This window comes from Neodiprion pinetum, chromosome 4, assembly GCF_021155775.2.
Source record: "Neodiprion pinetum isolate iyNeoPine1 chromosome 4, iyNeoPine1.2, whole genome shotgun sequence".
Taxonomy (NCBI): Eukaryota; Metazoa; Arthropoda; class Insecta; order Hymenoptera; family Diprionidae; genus Neodiprion; species Neodiprion pinetum.
Window position 1 is genome coordinate 7,335,403 of NC_060235.2, and position 16,204 is coordinate 7,351,606.

At 37.1% G+C, this 16,204-nt stretch overlaps 1 protein-coding gene across 2 annotated transcripts in view; it reads left to right on the top strand.

Moving 5' to 3' along the window:
• LOC124216681 (ATP-dependent DNA helicase DDX31) overlaps positions 1-15,933 on the top strand; it is a 31,670-nt gene extending 15,737 nt beyond the window's left edge. For both annotated transcript variants that reach the window (XM_046621489.2, XM_046621490.2), the window contains exons 8-10: positions 2,465-2,807; positions 11,565-11,766; positions 15,590-15,933. In XM_046621489.2, coding sequence (XP_046477445.1) covers positions 2,465-2,807; positions 11,565-11,766; positions 15,590-15,728 — 684 coding nt within the window. In that variant the 3' untranslated portion in view covers positions 15,729-15,933. The remainder of the gene's footprint in view (positions 1-2,464; positions 2,808-11,564; positions 11,767-15,589) is intronic.
• The last annotated feature ends 271 nt before the right edge of the window (positions 15,934-16,204 follow it).

Consider the following 16,204-nt stretch of genomic DNA (forward strand, 5'->3'; position numbering starts at 1 on the left):
GTAGAAAAATCGCAAGACCTGCGTAACGTCCATAAACCGCGTTTGATAACTGAAGCTTGAGATTGAGATGGCTAGCCTGCGTGAAAATCCAACAAAGCTTGCGCATGCGCAGTCAAACTTTAAATTTGCCAAGTTCCGCTGTTTACTCTCGGTTCAAGAAAATTGTTGAACAACATCTGAATACTTATTTCAAAAATTGTTCGAAAAATCTCTAAAGCTTTTATCGTCAATTTCCTAAAATAAGGTAAATCATAAGATGTTTCATTCGTCGCCAGATATCGAATCAAACCTTGTACATTTCAATTAAAATTTATAGAACTGGACTTAGAAGAATATTAACGCGCATGGCGTAGATCAAATAATAGTCATTCATAACAATTCGTTGAAAGCAATTAGTCAATCCCGTACGGATCTGCGGTATAAAATTTAGCTTCCAGAAATTTCGATTGATCTTATATTATACGAGGCTGAAGTTATTAACGCTATCGTAACCAAACATTGGGGAAAAAATAACTATCTTCTTAATTTTACAGCGATTATAAAGAAACTAAGTTTTCGAATTATGAGTGTGTTGTGAAAAAGACATGGCGCCGGAAAAGACGAAACAGCAAATGCACGGCGCGTGTTGCGTGATCGAATTTTCCAGGGTACAAGCTTCCTCTTGGCGAGTAAGTTTGTCTAGATCTATGCGTGCGCAAGAGTAGACGTATAAAGTGGGCTTCTCGTTATTAATTCCTATGGTGAAACCCATGGAATGGTCTCCCGTCCCGAAGTCCGCCTCCCGCCGCCAACCACCGGATGATCTATGACCGGAGTGAGATGTTTTGAACGGCTATCTGTTTCCGATCTCTTCGATCGCTCGGTGCTCTTAAACGATCGTTTATTTTAATCGCTCCTATCAATTTCGGGCCCACATAACGCTTATGTACATATAGATACATGTACATTGCACATACATACAAAATGTATCTAATTCCTATCAAATGTCGGAGGCGCTGTCTTTTCAATGTTGTAACGGCGTCGCTTGATCGCTTGTAATGCTTTTCGCGTTCCTTTTTCGTATCATCAATTTCGTCATCATCTGCGGCATTCCGAATATTATTATTGAAATAAATTTCATTTTGCACCGTATAAATTTAACGGAATATTAATGATTTCTAAGATTGTAATTGCAAGTAAAATTATAAATTATTAAACAAATAAACTGTTCATCTTTTCAACATTTCACAAATTGGTATTAAATGATTTCAAATAAATTGTTGTTGTATGTGGTGCTTCACATTCTAGTGACAAAAATTGTTAAAAAAAATAAACTATTGAACATTTTTACTTGAAATATTTTTGAAAAAGTATCGAAAGATCACTTCAAAGGATCATGTAATTAATACATTTAAAGATCGAATTTAAGTATAGTACAAAAATACGACGGACAAAAAAGTCTATTTTTACAAAAAAATGGATAACTTTTTTATTTTGCAATATTAAGGGCATAAATTTCTAACTGAGCCGTCTAGGTACTTAAAATTAAAGGGGAAAAACCTGGGGTTGCAAGTAAGGGTCAAGTTGAATCGAAACATGAAAGAATTTCTGTATGCAAGTAATATTCATGTGATCGAAAGCCAAACTAGGTTCATTGAAATGTAAATTTATTGTCAATTTTTACAAATTTATTCAAAACAGAGAACAATTGTGCATCTTAGAAGAAAAGTCGTCTTGCACAGATTTTGTTCGTCGTGTTTTGTGTGTTTATTTTTCTCGGTACTTGTTTTCAAATTAACGACGATGTGTATAATTTCTTTGCGAACGAGTAGCTTGTTAAGACATACGACGGTTAATTAATGTCAGTTTCTGTAATGCTTTCCGTGTTTGGAAGATTAATTTTTAATTTTTACTCGTCACCAATAAATTTTCATCGTCAAGCTCTTACATCTGCTCCAACACAGCACACACAAAAGTGGGAACATGAGATGAGAAGAGGTCAAAGTCGTGTAAGAAGTAAAAAAAAAAAAAGATGCGAGTCTACATGAATTCTCGGCGTTCACTTCGTACGACGTATCATTTGTTCTCGACGTTGTATCATACACGACACGAGGAAAAAGAAATCGTAAATTAAATTAATCTCATGCATTTTATGCTCACGCGATAAGTGTAGGTATTCGAGAAAATTTTACCGCATTTTGTATTTTCGGAGAAAAAAGGTTCTATTACTGATTAGAAAAATCATTAAAAAAAAAAATTTCACGTGAAGTAGAAATTTTTTAATAAAATTGCAAATACAGTCAATTTGACTGGTGTGATAGTTCTATAAGTGTTAAACTCGTCGCGTTCACCTTCAACCTCATCGGCAAAATTGAAACTGCTTGATATTTTTCAACGGTTAGTTTTGCTTTTGCAAAACTTAGGATCGATCCTTAAACCGTCCTGGATCGCCTAATTGGAATTGTTTCTTTTCACGTTCTTGCAGGACGTCGCGGCTCGTGGTCTGGACTTGCCGAAGGTTGACAGCGTGGTCCAGTACACGGGTCCACTGTCGGCGAGGGACTACGTCCATCGGGTGGGGAGAACAGCCAGAGCCGGATCCTCGGGGAGCGCCGTGATATTCCTGACACCGCCGGAAGTCGAGTTTGTCCGGATGCTCGAGTCGCGAAGAGTCCGCATACGCCAGGAGGACATGACCGGCATCCTGGACAAACTGTTGGGTCCGATTTCCCAGCACAACAGTGTCCAAGCCGCAGCCACAGCTCTCCAAAATCAATTCGAAACCCTCGTTCTCGAGGACAAGGAGATGCACAGAAGAGCCTGCAAGGGTGAGTTTCATTTTGATGTTTCGTATAAGTTTTCGTTCCGTTTGCTTTCAAGAATATGTACCGTGAATTCAAGATGGTGGACTGTGTTGAAAAATTTTAAATAGAAAACAACCTGTTCGAAATAACGTTACAATCCAATTGTAACAAAAAAGTATACACGTGTTTTTTCAATCGATGTATTAGTATTATTACTATTTCAATTTTGAATAACTCGAAAGGCAGGGACTTTAAACAGTGTATTTAAAATTAACAGCCCGTGTACCTCGTCATCTTTGACTTTAACTATATTTTACTATGATCTTCTCACCGATCACCGAAAAAGGTCTTGGAATTGTTCAAATTTTTTTTCGTCATTGGTGAAATTTGAAAAACTGTCATTTTTTTAAATCCGTAAAAATTCACACAGATTCTATGATTTGAAATGTGATTTTTAAATACCACACGATAATGGGATCTCAATGTTTACTTTTTTGTTCGCAAGTTTTTAGTTTTTTCAATATCGGAATTTGAGTTTTTTTGTTTTTTTTTTTTTTTTCTCTTGTTTTTTCTTTCCACTATTCCCCGATCGAAATAGATCACAGAATCATGAAAACAATGCGATTATGGAATCCATTTAGATCGAGACATTTTAAAAAACAAAAAAGCAAAAACAATTCTGACTGGAAAAAAACTAAAAACTTGCGAAAAGAAAAAATAATAAATATCGAGATCCCATTATCGTGTGTTGTTCAAAGATCACATTTTGAATCATAGAATCAGTGTGAATTATTCAAGATTAAAAAAAATTGACGTTTTCCCAATTGATATTTCGATTTTTTTATAAATTTCCTCAGTAGTTGAAGAAAATTAAAAAAAACAAAAAAAGAAACTTCCCGTGACCCTTTTCGGTTGGTTAAAATATCATACTAAAAAATGATCAGAATCGAAGGGCGTGAGGTACGTAGGGTGTAATTTGACGTGGAATGCCCCGTATGTATAAGTCAAACTGGGTAGAGAGAGAAAGATAAACAAGGGGAATTAAACCTTCCCCCCCCACCCACCCTTTTGAATCCGAGCAACATTATATGCACGTATTATATCTGTATCGTGACACTGCAGGAGGTGCGTGCCGAGGGTTGCAGGGTGTTCGAGTAGCTAGTCGTATATTTACATATATTTACGCAGGAGATATATTTATAGGGTGGGAGAGGCGAACGGAGGGATGATCTTGGTTGCTGTTGCATGGTTATCCTGTTACGACCGTCATTCGCACGAGGAACTATTTATATATATATTTATTTATTTACTGCAATAATAAATCCATTTGGAATAATTTTAATTCTCTACGGGGGTCGCGCCGCGATATGCTGTATATTAAGTGTGGTATTAATACACGCTGTGTTACGCTGTAAATAAAATGTTGAATCACTGATGGATAGATTCAACGTTATTGAGAAATGATCTTAGAAATCGTTTGCTTTAACGTTATAAAAGCCGAAGGAACGGTTTCGACGAATTTTACAATTAGAGTAACACATTTAATGGTACGAATGAATAAATGCGCACTTTGAAAAATTCAACAAGTTATGTTTTATCGGAGAAAATTGACAATCGTAACTTTCGATGCCAACAATTTTTATCATCGAAGCGATTGAAATACTCATTATTCAACCAAGTTATTAATTGTTACCTTGGCGTTCCGGCTATGAGATATCCTTCAGGTCAAATACAGTTTGGTTGAAAGTTGAAAATTTCAGCCAAATATTTTCTTTTTGTTGATGTATCGTTCTATTTTTTTCGATTCAATAAAAAAGCTCGCTCACCTCTTTCCGTTCAAAGTCTTGATTTCAATATGTCCTTCAATTTTCTCTTGCGTTGAAATCGGCAAAAACCGGGTGAGAGTTTGTTAAGACTACTGCGGGCAATGAAAAAAATAAAAAAAAAAAATGAGCGTATCAGAAAGGTCAAGTCAAGTGAAGAATGAGATGTTGGCTACTCGTCAGATTTTACAGGATTCACATCATTACATAAACGTTTTGACGGCGTTTAAGGTATTTTAAAGGATTTAGAAGAATTTTAAAGGATTTTGTACGATTCCTGCAATTTTCTGTAATTTCATAGATTCAAAGTGATTTCACGGGATTTCGTATGGCTTCGAAGGAATTGAAAGGATTTCAAACAATTTCAATGCATTTCTAAGGATTCCGTAAGATTTTTGGAATTCTGTAAATTTCAAACGATTTCACAAGATTTCAGAGAATTTCGAATGATTTCGTCGGATTTCTGAGATTTTATAAGATTTTGAAAATTTCGGAGCCTGTGTCGCGTTTCAGGAATTTTATGTAATTTTAAAGATTTCATAAACTTTCGAGATTTCACGAGTTTCCAAAGCCTTCAAAGATTTCATAGATTTCAAATTATTTTACAAGGTGTCATATGATTTCATAAAATTTCAAAAGCATTCGAGGAATTCCAAAGGATTTAGAAGAATCTCAAAGGATTTTGTATTACTTCCTCAACTCTGTGCAATTTCATAGAATTTTACAAGACTTCTAAGGAGCTTAAAAGATTTCAAAGAATTGCATCTATCACATGATTTCACAAGACTTCAGAGTCTTGCCAAGAATGATTGCATAGGATTTTTAGGATTTCGTAAAATTTCAAAAGTTTCAGAGCCTTCGTGGCATTTCGAGAATTTCATGTAATTTGAATGATTTCATAAATTTTCGAGCTTTTAGAGATTCCACGAGTTTCCAAACGATTTCATGACTGGTGTAGATCACCGGATCATTGAAGTGTGGTTCACCCCTCGGTGAAAACTACGTCTAATGGTCCTTGGATTCGGAAACTAAACTTGGACAGGGGGATCAGCTAAAGCGGCATCTAAGCTTGCAGCCGTCTTTCGGTTGGAATAATCGATCGATCAATCGGGGACGGTCAAGTGGCTAGTTGTGTACCGTCATTCGGTCGGATGTGGGTAAGGGTGAGGGGGATGGGCACAGGCTCCGAAACGTGAATTTGGTACAGAAAACGCCTCCCTTAACCGTTTCAAATCCGCGACTAACCTTCGTGAAAAGCCTCGGTTGACGGCCCGGACAACCGCACGAGGCGGCAAGGCCTTTCAGGCCGGAGATTTATCACTCGGTGCTTTGGTTTATTTCTGCCTGATACTTTTGCCCTTTGAGCGTAGAGACCTCGAGGTTAGTTCGCATTTTGGCAGACTTTAGAGGATTCAATAGATGCGAATTTTGGCTTACCCGCGCAATGCTGTACCTACTACCGTGATTCGAACAATTTAATCAGATTTACAAGGGAGAAATTGCTCGATTCGATTCTCGATTTATAGCGATTCAGGCATGAGTTTAGTGATATTGTAAGGGCTCGTTAAAAAAATGAACAAGTGTAGAAAACTGATTGCTTCATTTGATGCTCAATTTCCACCGATTTAGACCTCAGTTTAATGATTTTACGAGGTATCATTCAAAAAACGAACAAGTGTCGAAAACTGCTTGCTTAATTCGATGATCAATTTCTAGCGATTTGGATCTCAGTTTAATGATTTTACGAGGTATCATTCAAAAAACGAACAAGTGTCGAAAACTGCTTGCTTAATTCGATGATCAATTTCTAGCGATTTGGATCTCAGTTTAATGATATTATGAGGAATCATTCAAAAAATTAACAAGTGTAGAAAATTGATTGCTTAATTCGATGATCAATTTCTAGCGATTTTAGGCCTCAGTTTAATGATATCGCGAGGAATCATTCAAAAAACGAACAAGTGTCGAAAACTGCTTGCTTCATTTGATGCTCAATTTCCACCGATTTAGACCTCAGTTTAATGATTTTACGAGGCATCATTCAAAAAACGAACAAGTGTCGAAAACTGCAGCGGTTGAAGTCCGAGTAATTTGAATTCAATATACCGACATTTTCGCGAATTTATAGCTTTTTCAACGCCAAAAATAAATGTTGATTTTCGGATTCGTTTTTTCACCGCATTGATCTTTAAACTTTTATTGAAAAGTCTAGTGATTGACTTCAACAAATTCGTTGCTTTACCCGTAGAAGCTGTACTGAATTTATTGAAATTGACAAGGATCGTTGGATAAATAGCAGTTTGAATTGTTATGATCTCTACTGAAAAAGTTGTGACCCAATCCGTGTCGAAATTATTCGGAATTTTTCTTCAACGCTTTAATCATTTCAAGTGTGATTGATTAAAAAACCACAAGTACATTTCAGGACTGATATGCCAATTATAGTATTTGTGAATTTTTTTTCACAATTTTAATCAAATAACACAATTTTTTAAAAATCGCTAAAACCTTATAAACTCTTAAATTTTTCAAAAATCACACGCGTTTTTTACAACTTAGAATGTCCAAAAATACTCCTGTGTTATGCAAAATGCACTACGAATCGACGGGCTTAGTTTTTCTGAAGTAGTCAATTTCGTTAAAAATTAAGAAAACAAAAATCCCACGAAGTCTGAATCGGTTTTTAGGGGATCGGAGATCCGGCCAGATCTATTACACGTGGAATGCCCCATACACACCCTCAACGAGGATCGTAAAAACGATGATTAAGAACGAAGTCGTCGTTGACGTAAAGCTAGCCATGTATGCCGGGTGAATCCCAGTTATACAACAACAATAAAGAGGCACACGATACACTTCGAGGAGGGTGGGTGGTGTAAATTTACGAAGCACACGGAAGTGAGCCTCTTTTATTATACTCACAACGCAGACTTTTCGTCTCTGTGTACATAAGTACCTATGTATAAAGTATATTATAACCACTCGCAAAAGCTTCAAGAGGGTTGCGGCGAAGAATTGAAATTTATTTTACTCCCTCCGTATACGGACGCGACGCTTCGCACACACGAGACGCGTGCAGAAGTTGGCAAAGTGGCGAAGGGCGGGGGGGGGGGGGGGGGGGGCGAGGATAGGAGAAGTAGAAATCTCGCTAATTCGCAACATTATCACCCCGATAGAGCTCAACAACCCTCAATGCCGCTTGCCGAGGGGTTCTTCTCCCCTTTTTCATCCCCCTTCCCCCTCAAGTCGGACGGGACTCGATCTACACTCGGTTCGTGATAAATCCACGGTGGAGCGAATCGCGGTGTTGCGAAGAAAATTAATATCGTCGAGACAATTGGTCGGTAAATTGTCGAAATTGATGAAAATTCGAGAAAAACGATTTGAAATATCATTGAAACGTGAGATTTTCAACGGAGTGAAGTTCGTAACGTTGCGGTAACATTGGTTCGTTGCGCGGAAAAATTATTATTTCGGAACTGTAGGATCGTCGCGAGTTGAGTAATCTGTTTTTTAAAAAGCAAAGTGTGTTCAGATATCTGATATTAAACTCCTTCAAAGTCGTTCTAAATTTTTACAACAATGACTTTGGTTTCAATATTTCGTTACGTTAACGTTACTAAACTAAATATGATACATTTTTCCGATAATCAATTCGAGTGTGGGAAATATTCAAAAACTGTAAGCTTAAATTCGAGAAGTTTGATCCGATCGCATGTCACAGTTTTTTAGAGATCGCATTGTTCTACAATTATTTCAATTTCGGAAAAAATTAATACACCCTTGGTCCGATTTTTATGAATTTTAAACTAATTTCATTTATTGTAGATGAATTTGGACAAGAATAACATGTTTTTAAATAAATTATAATTATTATCAAATCACCACTTGGAACCCAGATTTTCGTCACTTACAATCGAACTTGAGTAAAAAATCATTCCTGCAAAATTCATGAATATCAAATGTTCATTACTGCCTGCAGGCTACCCCGTTCTACTTACGGTAATAATAACAATAAAAGTCATTTGATCAGACTAAAATTACGAACATTACACCAGAGAATACGAAAAAAAGTGTCAACTTCACTTTTCGACTCAAATCTCGCGCGTACATCTTTTTTGCTCAGCATGTGGAAAGAAAGAGACTGTGAATTGTTTTGGAGAAATGTCTCAAATAGGGAGTAAAAAAAGGAAGAAAAAAAAAAAAAATGATAAAATTAACAAAAAATATATAAACTATTTTTTTTTTTTTTTTACTCACTTTCCCGCTAGTTTTCAGGTCAATTCACGGACACTTGCGGACACGACGGGTTTCATCGTAGGCGAGAGTTACGTCGAATAAAGGATATCGTTCACACCGGTAGTTGCCGAGGGGGTTGGGGGTGGAGACGGGTGGGGCGGGGGTAGGCCGACACAATCCAACCACTGAATGTGGCTTCCGCCAGCCAAAACCACTTACGCTTTGTGGCGTGGAGAGTCTTAACAATGCGATACAGCCGTACAGGATACAAATACAATAAGACGTAGTTATATCACTTAGGAACAATATAACCCCCTCCCTCCGTCCACCCCTTGCCGTTTTCTCCTCCTCTTTCAGATTTATGTGCTAAATGGAGAAAAATATTTTATTCCCTCTCGCCTTTTTCTTCTTCTTATACCTCTTATTCTTCCTTTTTTTATTTTCCTCTTTTCTGCTTCTGAATTGTTGTTTTATTTTCCTATTTCTTGTTTTTCTTCTTTTCTAACTTTTTGCCGTATTTCTTACTATTTATATTACTACGCAGCTTCTTGTATGATGCGTATAATTATAGGTAAGACGAAAATCAGCTTTGCAATTGCGGAATGGTACAAGGAAAGAAAAATATTGCGGGTTTAACATCATCTGCGGTGAATACAGGGTTGGGAAAAAGTATGGAAAGCGCGAAAAATTTCCGTACTGAGAAAAATTTCATTTGTTATAGTAACTAGAAAAATTCAGCGAAACAGGTATCGTTAAGAAAACTGTTTGAATATTGTTGGAATTACGAAAAACGAGGTACTCGTAACCATTTTGCACTTTTGTCGATCCTTTTTTGGTAATTGCAACGCAAAATCAGTTTTGGAGGTTTACTATACTTTTTTAGTTAAATAAGGCTTTAACGTCAATTTATTGTTACACAAGCGTTAAATTTTCGCAACAGTTGCGAGAAAATATAGCAACAGTGATCGTAATGAGAAAGAATAGTAACGGATACTAGACCTTCTGGTAACAGCTAGAAAACTAATTTTCATTTTCTACCTATAACTACATTTTTCGATTGTGGTAAAAAATGAAATTACTTAACGACCGAGCGATAACCGGAACTAAAAATTTCTCTCAGTGGAAGGTTAAATCATAGGGATTGAATGGCGACCTTTGATTTGATTAAGAACCGCATCTTCAAGCTCATTTTGAGATCAACTTAAACTTTTTTTTTTTTTTTATTCCACTAGCTTACTAGAACTGGGATAATGTCAGGGAAATCTAGATCCTAGGTTCTGAAAAATCTGGAAATGTAATGTAATTTTTTTCCCAAAAATTTGCGATCATCCTGATTATACAAGCCGTACTTGACGCAAGGGAAAGGTAGTGAAAAGGAAAAGTTGAGCAAGAAAGAAGGGGAACGGGAAGAGAATGTCCACGTGCGAGGTTCACTGGGGATCGAGGAACCCCCCGAGTTCCCACCGTACCGCCCCCGCTTACACCTACGCACAATGCGTGTACGCATCGCATCCCATCGCATCGCACGTACACATGAGCAGAGAATGCGACACGTACCGAAAAATGTCTGTATGGGGGAACTATTAGCGGGAGCACTTGACTCCGAGGCCCTTAATGCCCTGTAATAGCACGCCATGGTACTACAGAGCAAGCTGCGGAGCCCCTCCCTTTCCTCCCTTAAATCCCCTGCGCAGAAGGTCCTATACGGGGATCCTAATGGAACCGCAATTAATCAGGGCATGTATCGAGTCGTTACCCCTACCACGGCTGTACGATGTACACGCCGAAGGAGCCACGTGACATTATTTATCATCCCTCGGCCGCAGCGTTACATCCATATACTGCTATTTGTGTATTATGTGTGCACGGATGTGTATGTACGACATTTAGGCACTGTGGTGTAACACGAGGTCAGCGTGGAATTATATTCCTTTAAATTAGTGCCAAATCCACACCCCGAGGAATTACGACCCTTTATACGTTAATCGATGTGTGATTTGATTTTTTTCTTTGTTTTTTCTTGAGCATCGAATGATCGGATCAACGATTGATTGGAAGGGTTGAGTAATCGGAAAAACGATTGATTTAAGTGGCTGATTAATCGATTGCCTGAAAAAAGGTACAATTTTGATACCCCTGTTGATCGGTTAATCGGGAAAAGGATTAATTGAGAGAAGCGATTGATCGATCAATTGGGAAATCGATGGTTTGGGAGAGAGATTTATTGGAAAAACGATAAATTGAGAGAGCTGATCGATTAATCATTTGTTTGAAAAATTGACAGACCTCCGGTAAACTTATGTATGTATAAGATAGACGTGTGGAAAATGAAAGACACAATCACGAATGATAGGCATGAAATTTGCCTCACTATGAATGAATGACACTCGATTTGTCAATGCAGCATTTTCTCTGCTTGAAAATAAATAAAGGAATAAATCATAAATTTCAAAAATCAAGTAATATAAAATATCGATTCTTTTTGGGAATGTAAAATCGATTGTGAATGCAAAAAATCTGTTTATCTATCTATCAAAAAGTAATCCCGGGATTCTTGTTTTCGTTATGAAGAAAAAAAGTCATCGAAAATAAACAAAAATTGTATCGTACAAGAAAAAAACAGTCATTGTCCCCTGTTATAGTATTTTATTTTTGTCCCTAGAAGCGAAGGTAATTTTTACTGAAAAATAATGTGCAGAATTGCGTTCTATGTTCGCAGCCTACGTATCCTGGATCCGTTTTTACGCAAGCTATCCCAAAGACATGCGGGAGATATTTGACAGGCGGGAACTTCACCTTGGACATTTTGCAAAGAGTTTCGGACTCCGAGATCCGCCGCAAAAAATTGGCGGTGTTGGAAAGACGATTCAGCAAGACGACATCAAAAATAAGATTCACAATAATCGTCTATCCAATGAACGGTGAGATTATTTACATATAATGCGTATAGTTTTTTTTTTTTTTGCTTCATTATGCATCATGAATGTAATTTTTATCTGTGGAATATGGTTTTACGGATTTTGGAATCGGCGAATGAAAGAAATAACCCAAAAATTCGCCGACACGCGAGTTTAATTTAAACAACAATTAGTTTTCTTCTCAATTCATTAATTTTCTATTGATTCACGTTTTGATTTCTTACGAAAAATCTAATTTGAATCTCGAATAAGAATTCTCCAAACACTTAATCACGATATAGTTACGAGCTATTAATACGAGATATTAATTACGAGCAGAAAATTTCACTGAATTAAAGCTAGAGACGAATTTATGCGAATAGGTCCAAACTATTCCATGGATGTGCCAAAAATTTGGTTGTATATCGATGACCGCTAATAAGAAAACCCAAATATCATTCCAGAGCGACAATGTGAAAACACCTATGTGACGTGTACGAGCATAAAGACATACGTGTTTTTTCGTATTGTCACTATGGAGATAAGTCTTTATCCTGCAAGAAAGGAAAGTAGACGCACCGGATGTCGCGATGTTTTTTTTCTTTCTTTCTTTATTTTTGCACGGACACACAGTAATTTAGTGTATAAGTAAAATGTTTGCGACGACTAGCGCGTGTTTATATGATGCACGACGTATTCTTGCTCAGTTATGGTCACCGACTAGTACCTATTATTATACCCATAAATCGGCACCACTCCGGCTCACCAATCCATCCTTTCACCGATTAAAAATCGCTCTGTGGTATAATCTAGCAGCTGGGGACGCGTTACAGTCTCGTATAGAATTATACATGTACATACGTATAGTAGACGGTGTGAAATGACAGTTGAATGACGTTTAAATGACGGAGAAAAGGATGGACGGTCACCGTAAATGTTTGCGGTAGGAGAAAAATTAACGAACCTGAAACACCTAGTGTGCGCGTTGTCCAATACCCGAAAATGTATACAACGTGTAATAAAACGAAATGTGACACGAGAAAAAAAATAAAATAAATATAAATAAAAAAAAGAAACAAAAATAATGAAAAAAATTAAAGGAGGGATCGTAATGCCGAGAGGTATTCGAATTCGACTCGGCGTCGCGCGGTGGCGGCGTAGGCGCAACGTAATAATATCCAGAAACGCTCGTACGGCGGAAACAGCGGTCGCATCAGTCTGTTTAATAGCCGTATTGTATAATTACGAACAATGGGGCTCATGCACTGCAGCGGGGGCTGAAAGGCTCGCCACTGACTCGGGAAACGTTATTCCAACCTGTCCGCGTCGACGTACCAACTTCAAACCGGCTCCGAAGAGCCTGGATAACGTGGATAACGGGCGATGCGCACCGTTTATACTTTATAACGTCATTTATGCTCGCTTCGCTTGTCCATGTGGCACCGAGTTCGTTTGAAGCCTTTGGTTGCACTTCTCGTGTCGCACCCTCGTGCACGTGGATTGATTTCTGGAGGTATAGTAGACATAACAGGCCAGTTCTTGATACAGATTTCTGTTACCGACAGTTACCGGCAGTTACCGACATTTTAGTCGGGACTCAAACCCTTTCTCCGATTACGTTACTACGTCTGTCACTGGCCTTGTATATCTACTAGGTACACTTGATACATTAATATCAGTCCAACATTTACATCTTTCATCCTTTAACCTTTCTTTTTGAGTTTTGATGTTTGATTAGTTTGCTTGACGGTGCTGCATTAAGAGCGTTTGTTATAGATGAAAAATACTTTTAAATTCAGATGCAAAGAATGTTGTGTTAACTATGAAATCTTATGAATTCATACTCATAGTCAATTCCTTGAGGGGCTGCAATAAGTCTAGTGTCAAGTTGGTGGATAGTAAAATATCAACCCGTATGTTTCAAATAAACAAATAACCATCGTATTCTTCACCAACTCGAAATAATTCTTTCGTCGTCAAAAATATGTCTAAACAGTGAGCGAGATGGATACTGAAATCAATTCTCTAAGTTTCGTGATCGTTTCACCGTAAAGTAATTTTTCAACATTAACACAAAGTTATTTTCATCTTCCCAGCAAGTAAACTGCTCTCTTCACATTCTAAAACTAGTTAAACCAGTAATTTCTGGATACCTGTTTGAATTGCAATTTTAAGAATGAGGTTGACGACAGTATGTCGATTTCAAAACAGATTCAGTAAATAATAATATTGTACGAAATATTGTTTCCTCGAATTAAATTGAACTCGATTGATTTATAAATGAGACTGATTGGCCGAGAATCGATACTTTTTCTGAATTTTATTAAGATATAATAATTCATTTAGTATATTTATCATACCATCACATTTGCGAGCTGTACGAAGATCTCTTTAAAAAATTTTAAAACAAAAATTACTACCGGAATTAAAAAAAAATGCTTGAATATCAATGATCCGTTTCAAATCGCTTCAAAATTTTTAAAACACCAGTAGATTCGCTCAATTTTGCTCTACGATGATTCGTTCCATTCAGAAGACTATTTTCTACATATTCACTGCATGGGTACAAACTGTTGGGAACACTTATTTTCATGCCGGCATCATTATTGAATACTTAATATTATACCGATATCAGATAATATTACAACGATATTAATTGTCATCAACAAATGATAATAGTTTTCAATTGACGACAATAAAAAAGAAAAAAAAAAATAAATCAAAAAGACAAGGTAATCGAGACAAATACACGCCTCGTAGGCTCATTCTCGCCATTAGATAGGCGTGTAGAAACATAGACACGTACACGTATGGTTGGGTTTGTAAGTCCGCAGGCGTGCGCCAAGTTGGAAAGCCAACTGACACATGACGGCTGCGGCGCAGGATGGATGACGGATGACGGATGACACGAGGTGACGCAGGGCGACATGAGTTTTGACGATGATCACCGCGCTATTTCACCCGTTTCTCTATAATGGTTGGCGGTACCTGCCGGCAGTCGGTTATTTCGCCGGAACCGTCTCGGTTCAGTTTTCGTATAGGCACATCACATCACGTCCGTCTTATGCGTGGATAATACCAGAAGTTAGATTAGGCACGTCTTACATTAAATTTTACCCGATGCGCTCCGGCTGCTGGAACCGGAAATTCGGGGCACCATTGCTAGTTGGCCGGTTTTTTTTTTTTTTATAGCGAAAGCCGCGATGTTGATCCTCGGATTTCACTTTTATGCAGTTCACTATTTATCGCTATTGCGTGTTGTTGTTTTTCCGTTGACAAATGCGTCTTGAAGTTTTTGGTCATAGTTATCAACCAAAAACCTCAAGACTTAGTTATCAACGTAACAAAGACAAAAGCAAACTTTGCAAGTAACAAATGAAAGTTTTTCTTATTATTCGATGCATAGAATCAAAATTTATTTATTTAAATATAAACATATTAAAAATAAAAAAAATAATATAATATTATAGTTTCGATGCTGGTTGTAATACATATTCATTGTCATTGGCCAGAACTACACGATGTGCATTTTAATTCAGCTGAAACTGAGAAACTCGAGTTATTTATTTTTATTTTTATTTTTTCTATCCATTTTTTTCTCTTTGTCAATTTTACATTAATACCGGTCTTCTCGCTGTGCAGCCGTAGTGTTCATAATATGCGTAGAGCATTAAACTAGCAGGTACCACATGGCGTTTGTTACAAATTACCCAAAATTACCGGCTTTGCAACCGACGCGACAGTTTATACGACGACTTTTTATTGTTTTCGTTTCGTTTTTTTTTTTTGTCTCCTTGGTTTTTCTTCCGTTTCACCCTTATTTTCTACTTTACCCTTCCTTTCACAGACCGAAAAAAATCTTTACGAAGAAACAAGGAGGGGGCGGCCCTGGATCTAAACCAAACGCTCTCAAGAAGGTCCGAATGCTCAACACTTCCGAATATGCCAGTGGATTGGAGACTGTTAAGAAACAAAAGAAGTTTTGAGGTAAAAAATCGATATGATTTAAAGTAAAAATTATCACGAAGAATAATTGATAAAGATAATATTTCAACTATCGGAGATTTTGGGATTCATCATTCGTTTCTCTTTGAAACGAATTATTTTGGATCTGAAAACTTTGAAAATGTTAATTTTGAATGTTATTTATTTGTTAAAAATTGAATAAAAGTAATGATGACTCATCAGAAATCGGTTCACGCGTCTCAAAGGTTTCATCGCGTGGCTTAGGCTCCTTATATTCCAATTTTCCTAATTATTTCCTGTGCAGGTTTCAACTTATAAGCAATCATGGTCGGTTTGTGTAAATATATTATTTATAATGCGATCAGATATACCGATAACTTCGGTAAACGAAGTGAAATTGAACACACGCAACACCAAATAGAAACTGTAGTACATTCAGTCTTTACATTGTAGTGTCGGAAATAGTGAAAACATAAAAATTTTAACGACATAACGT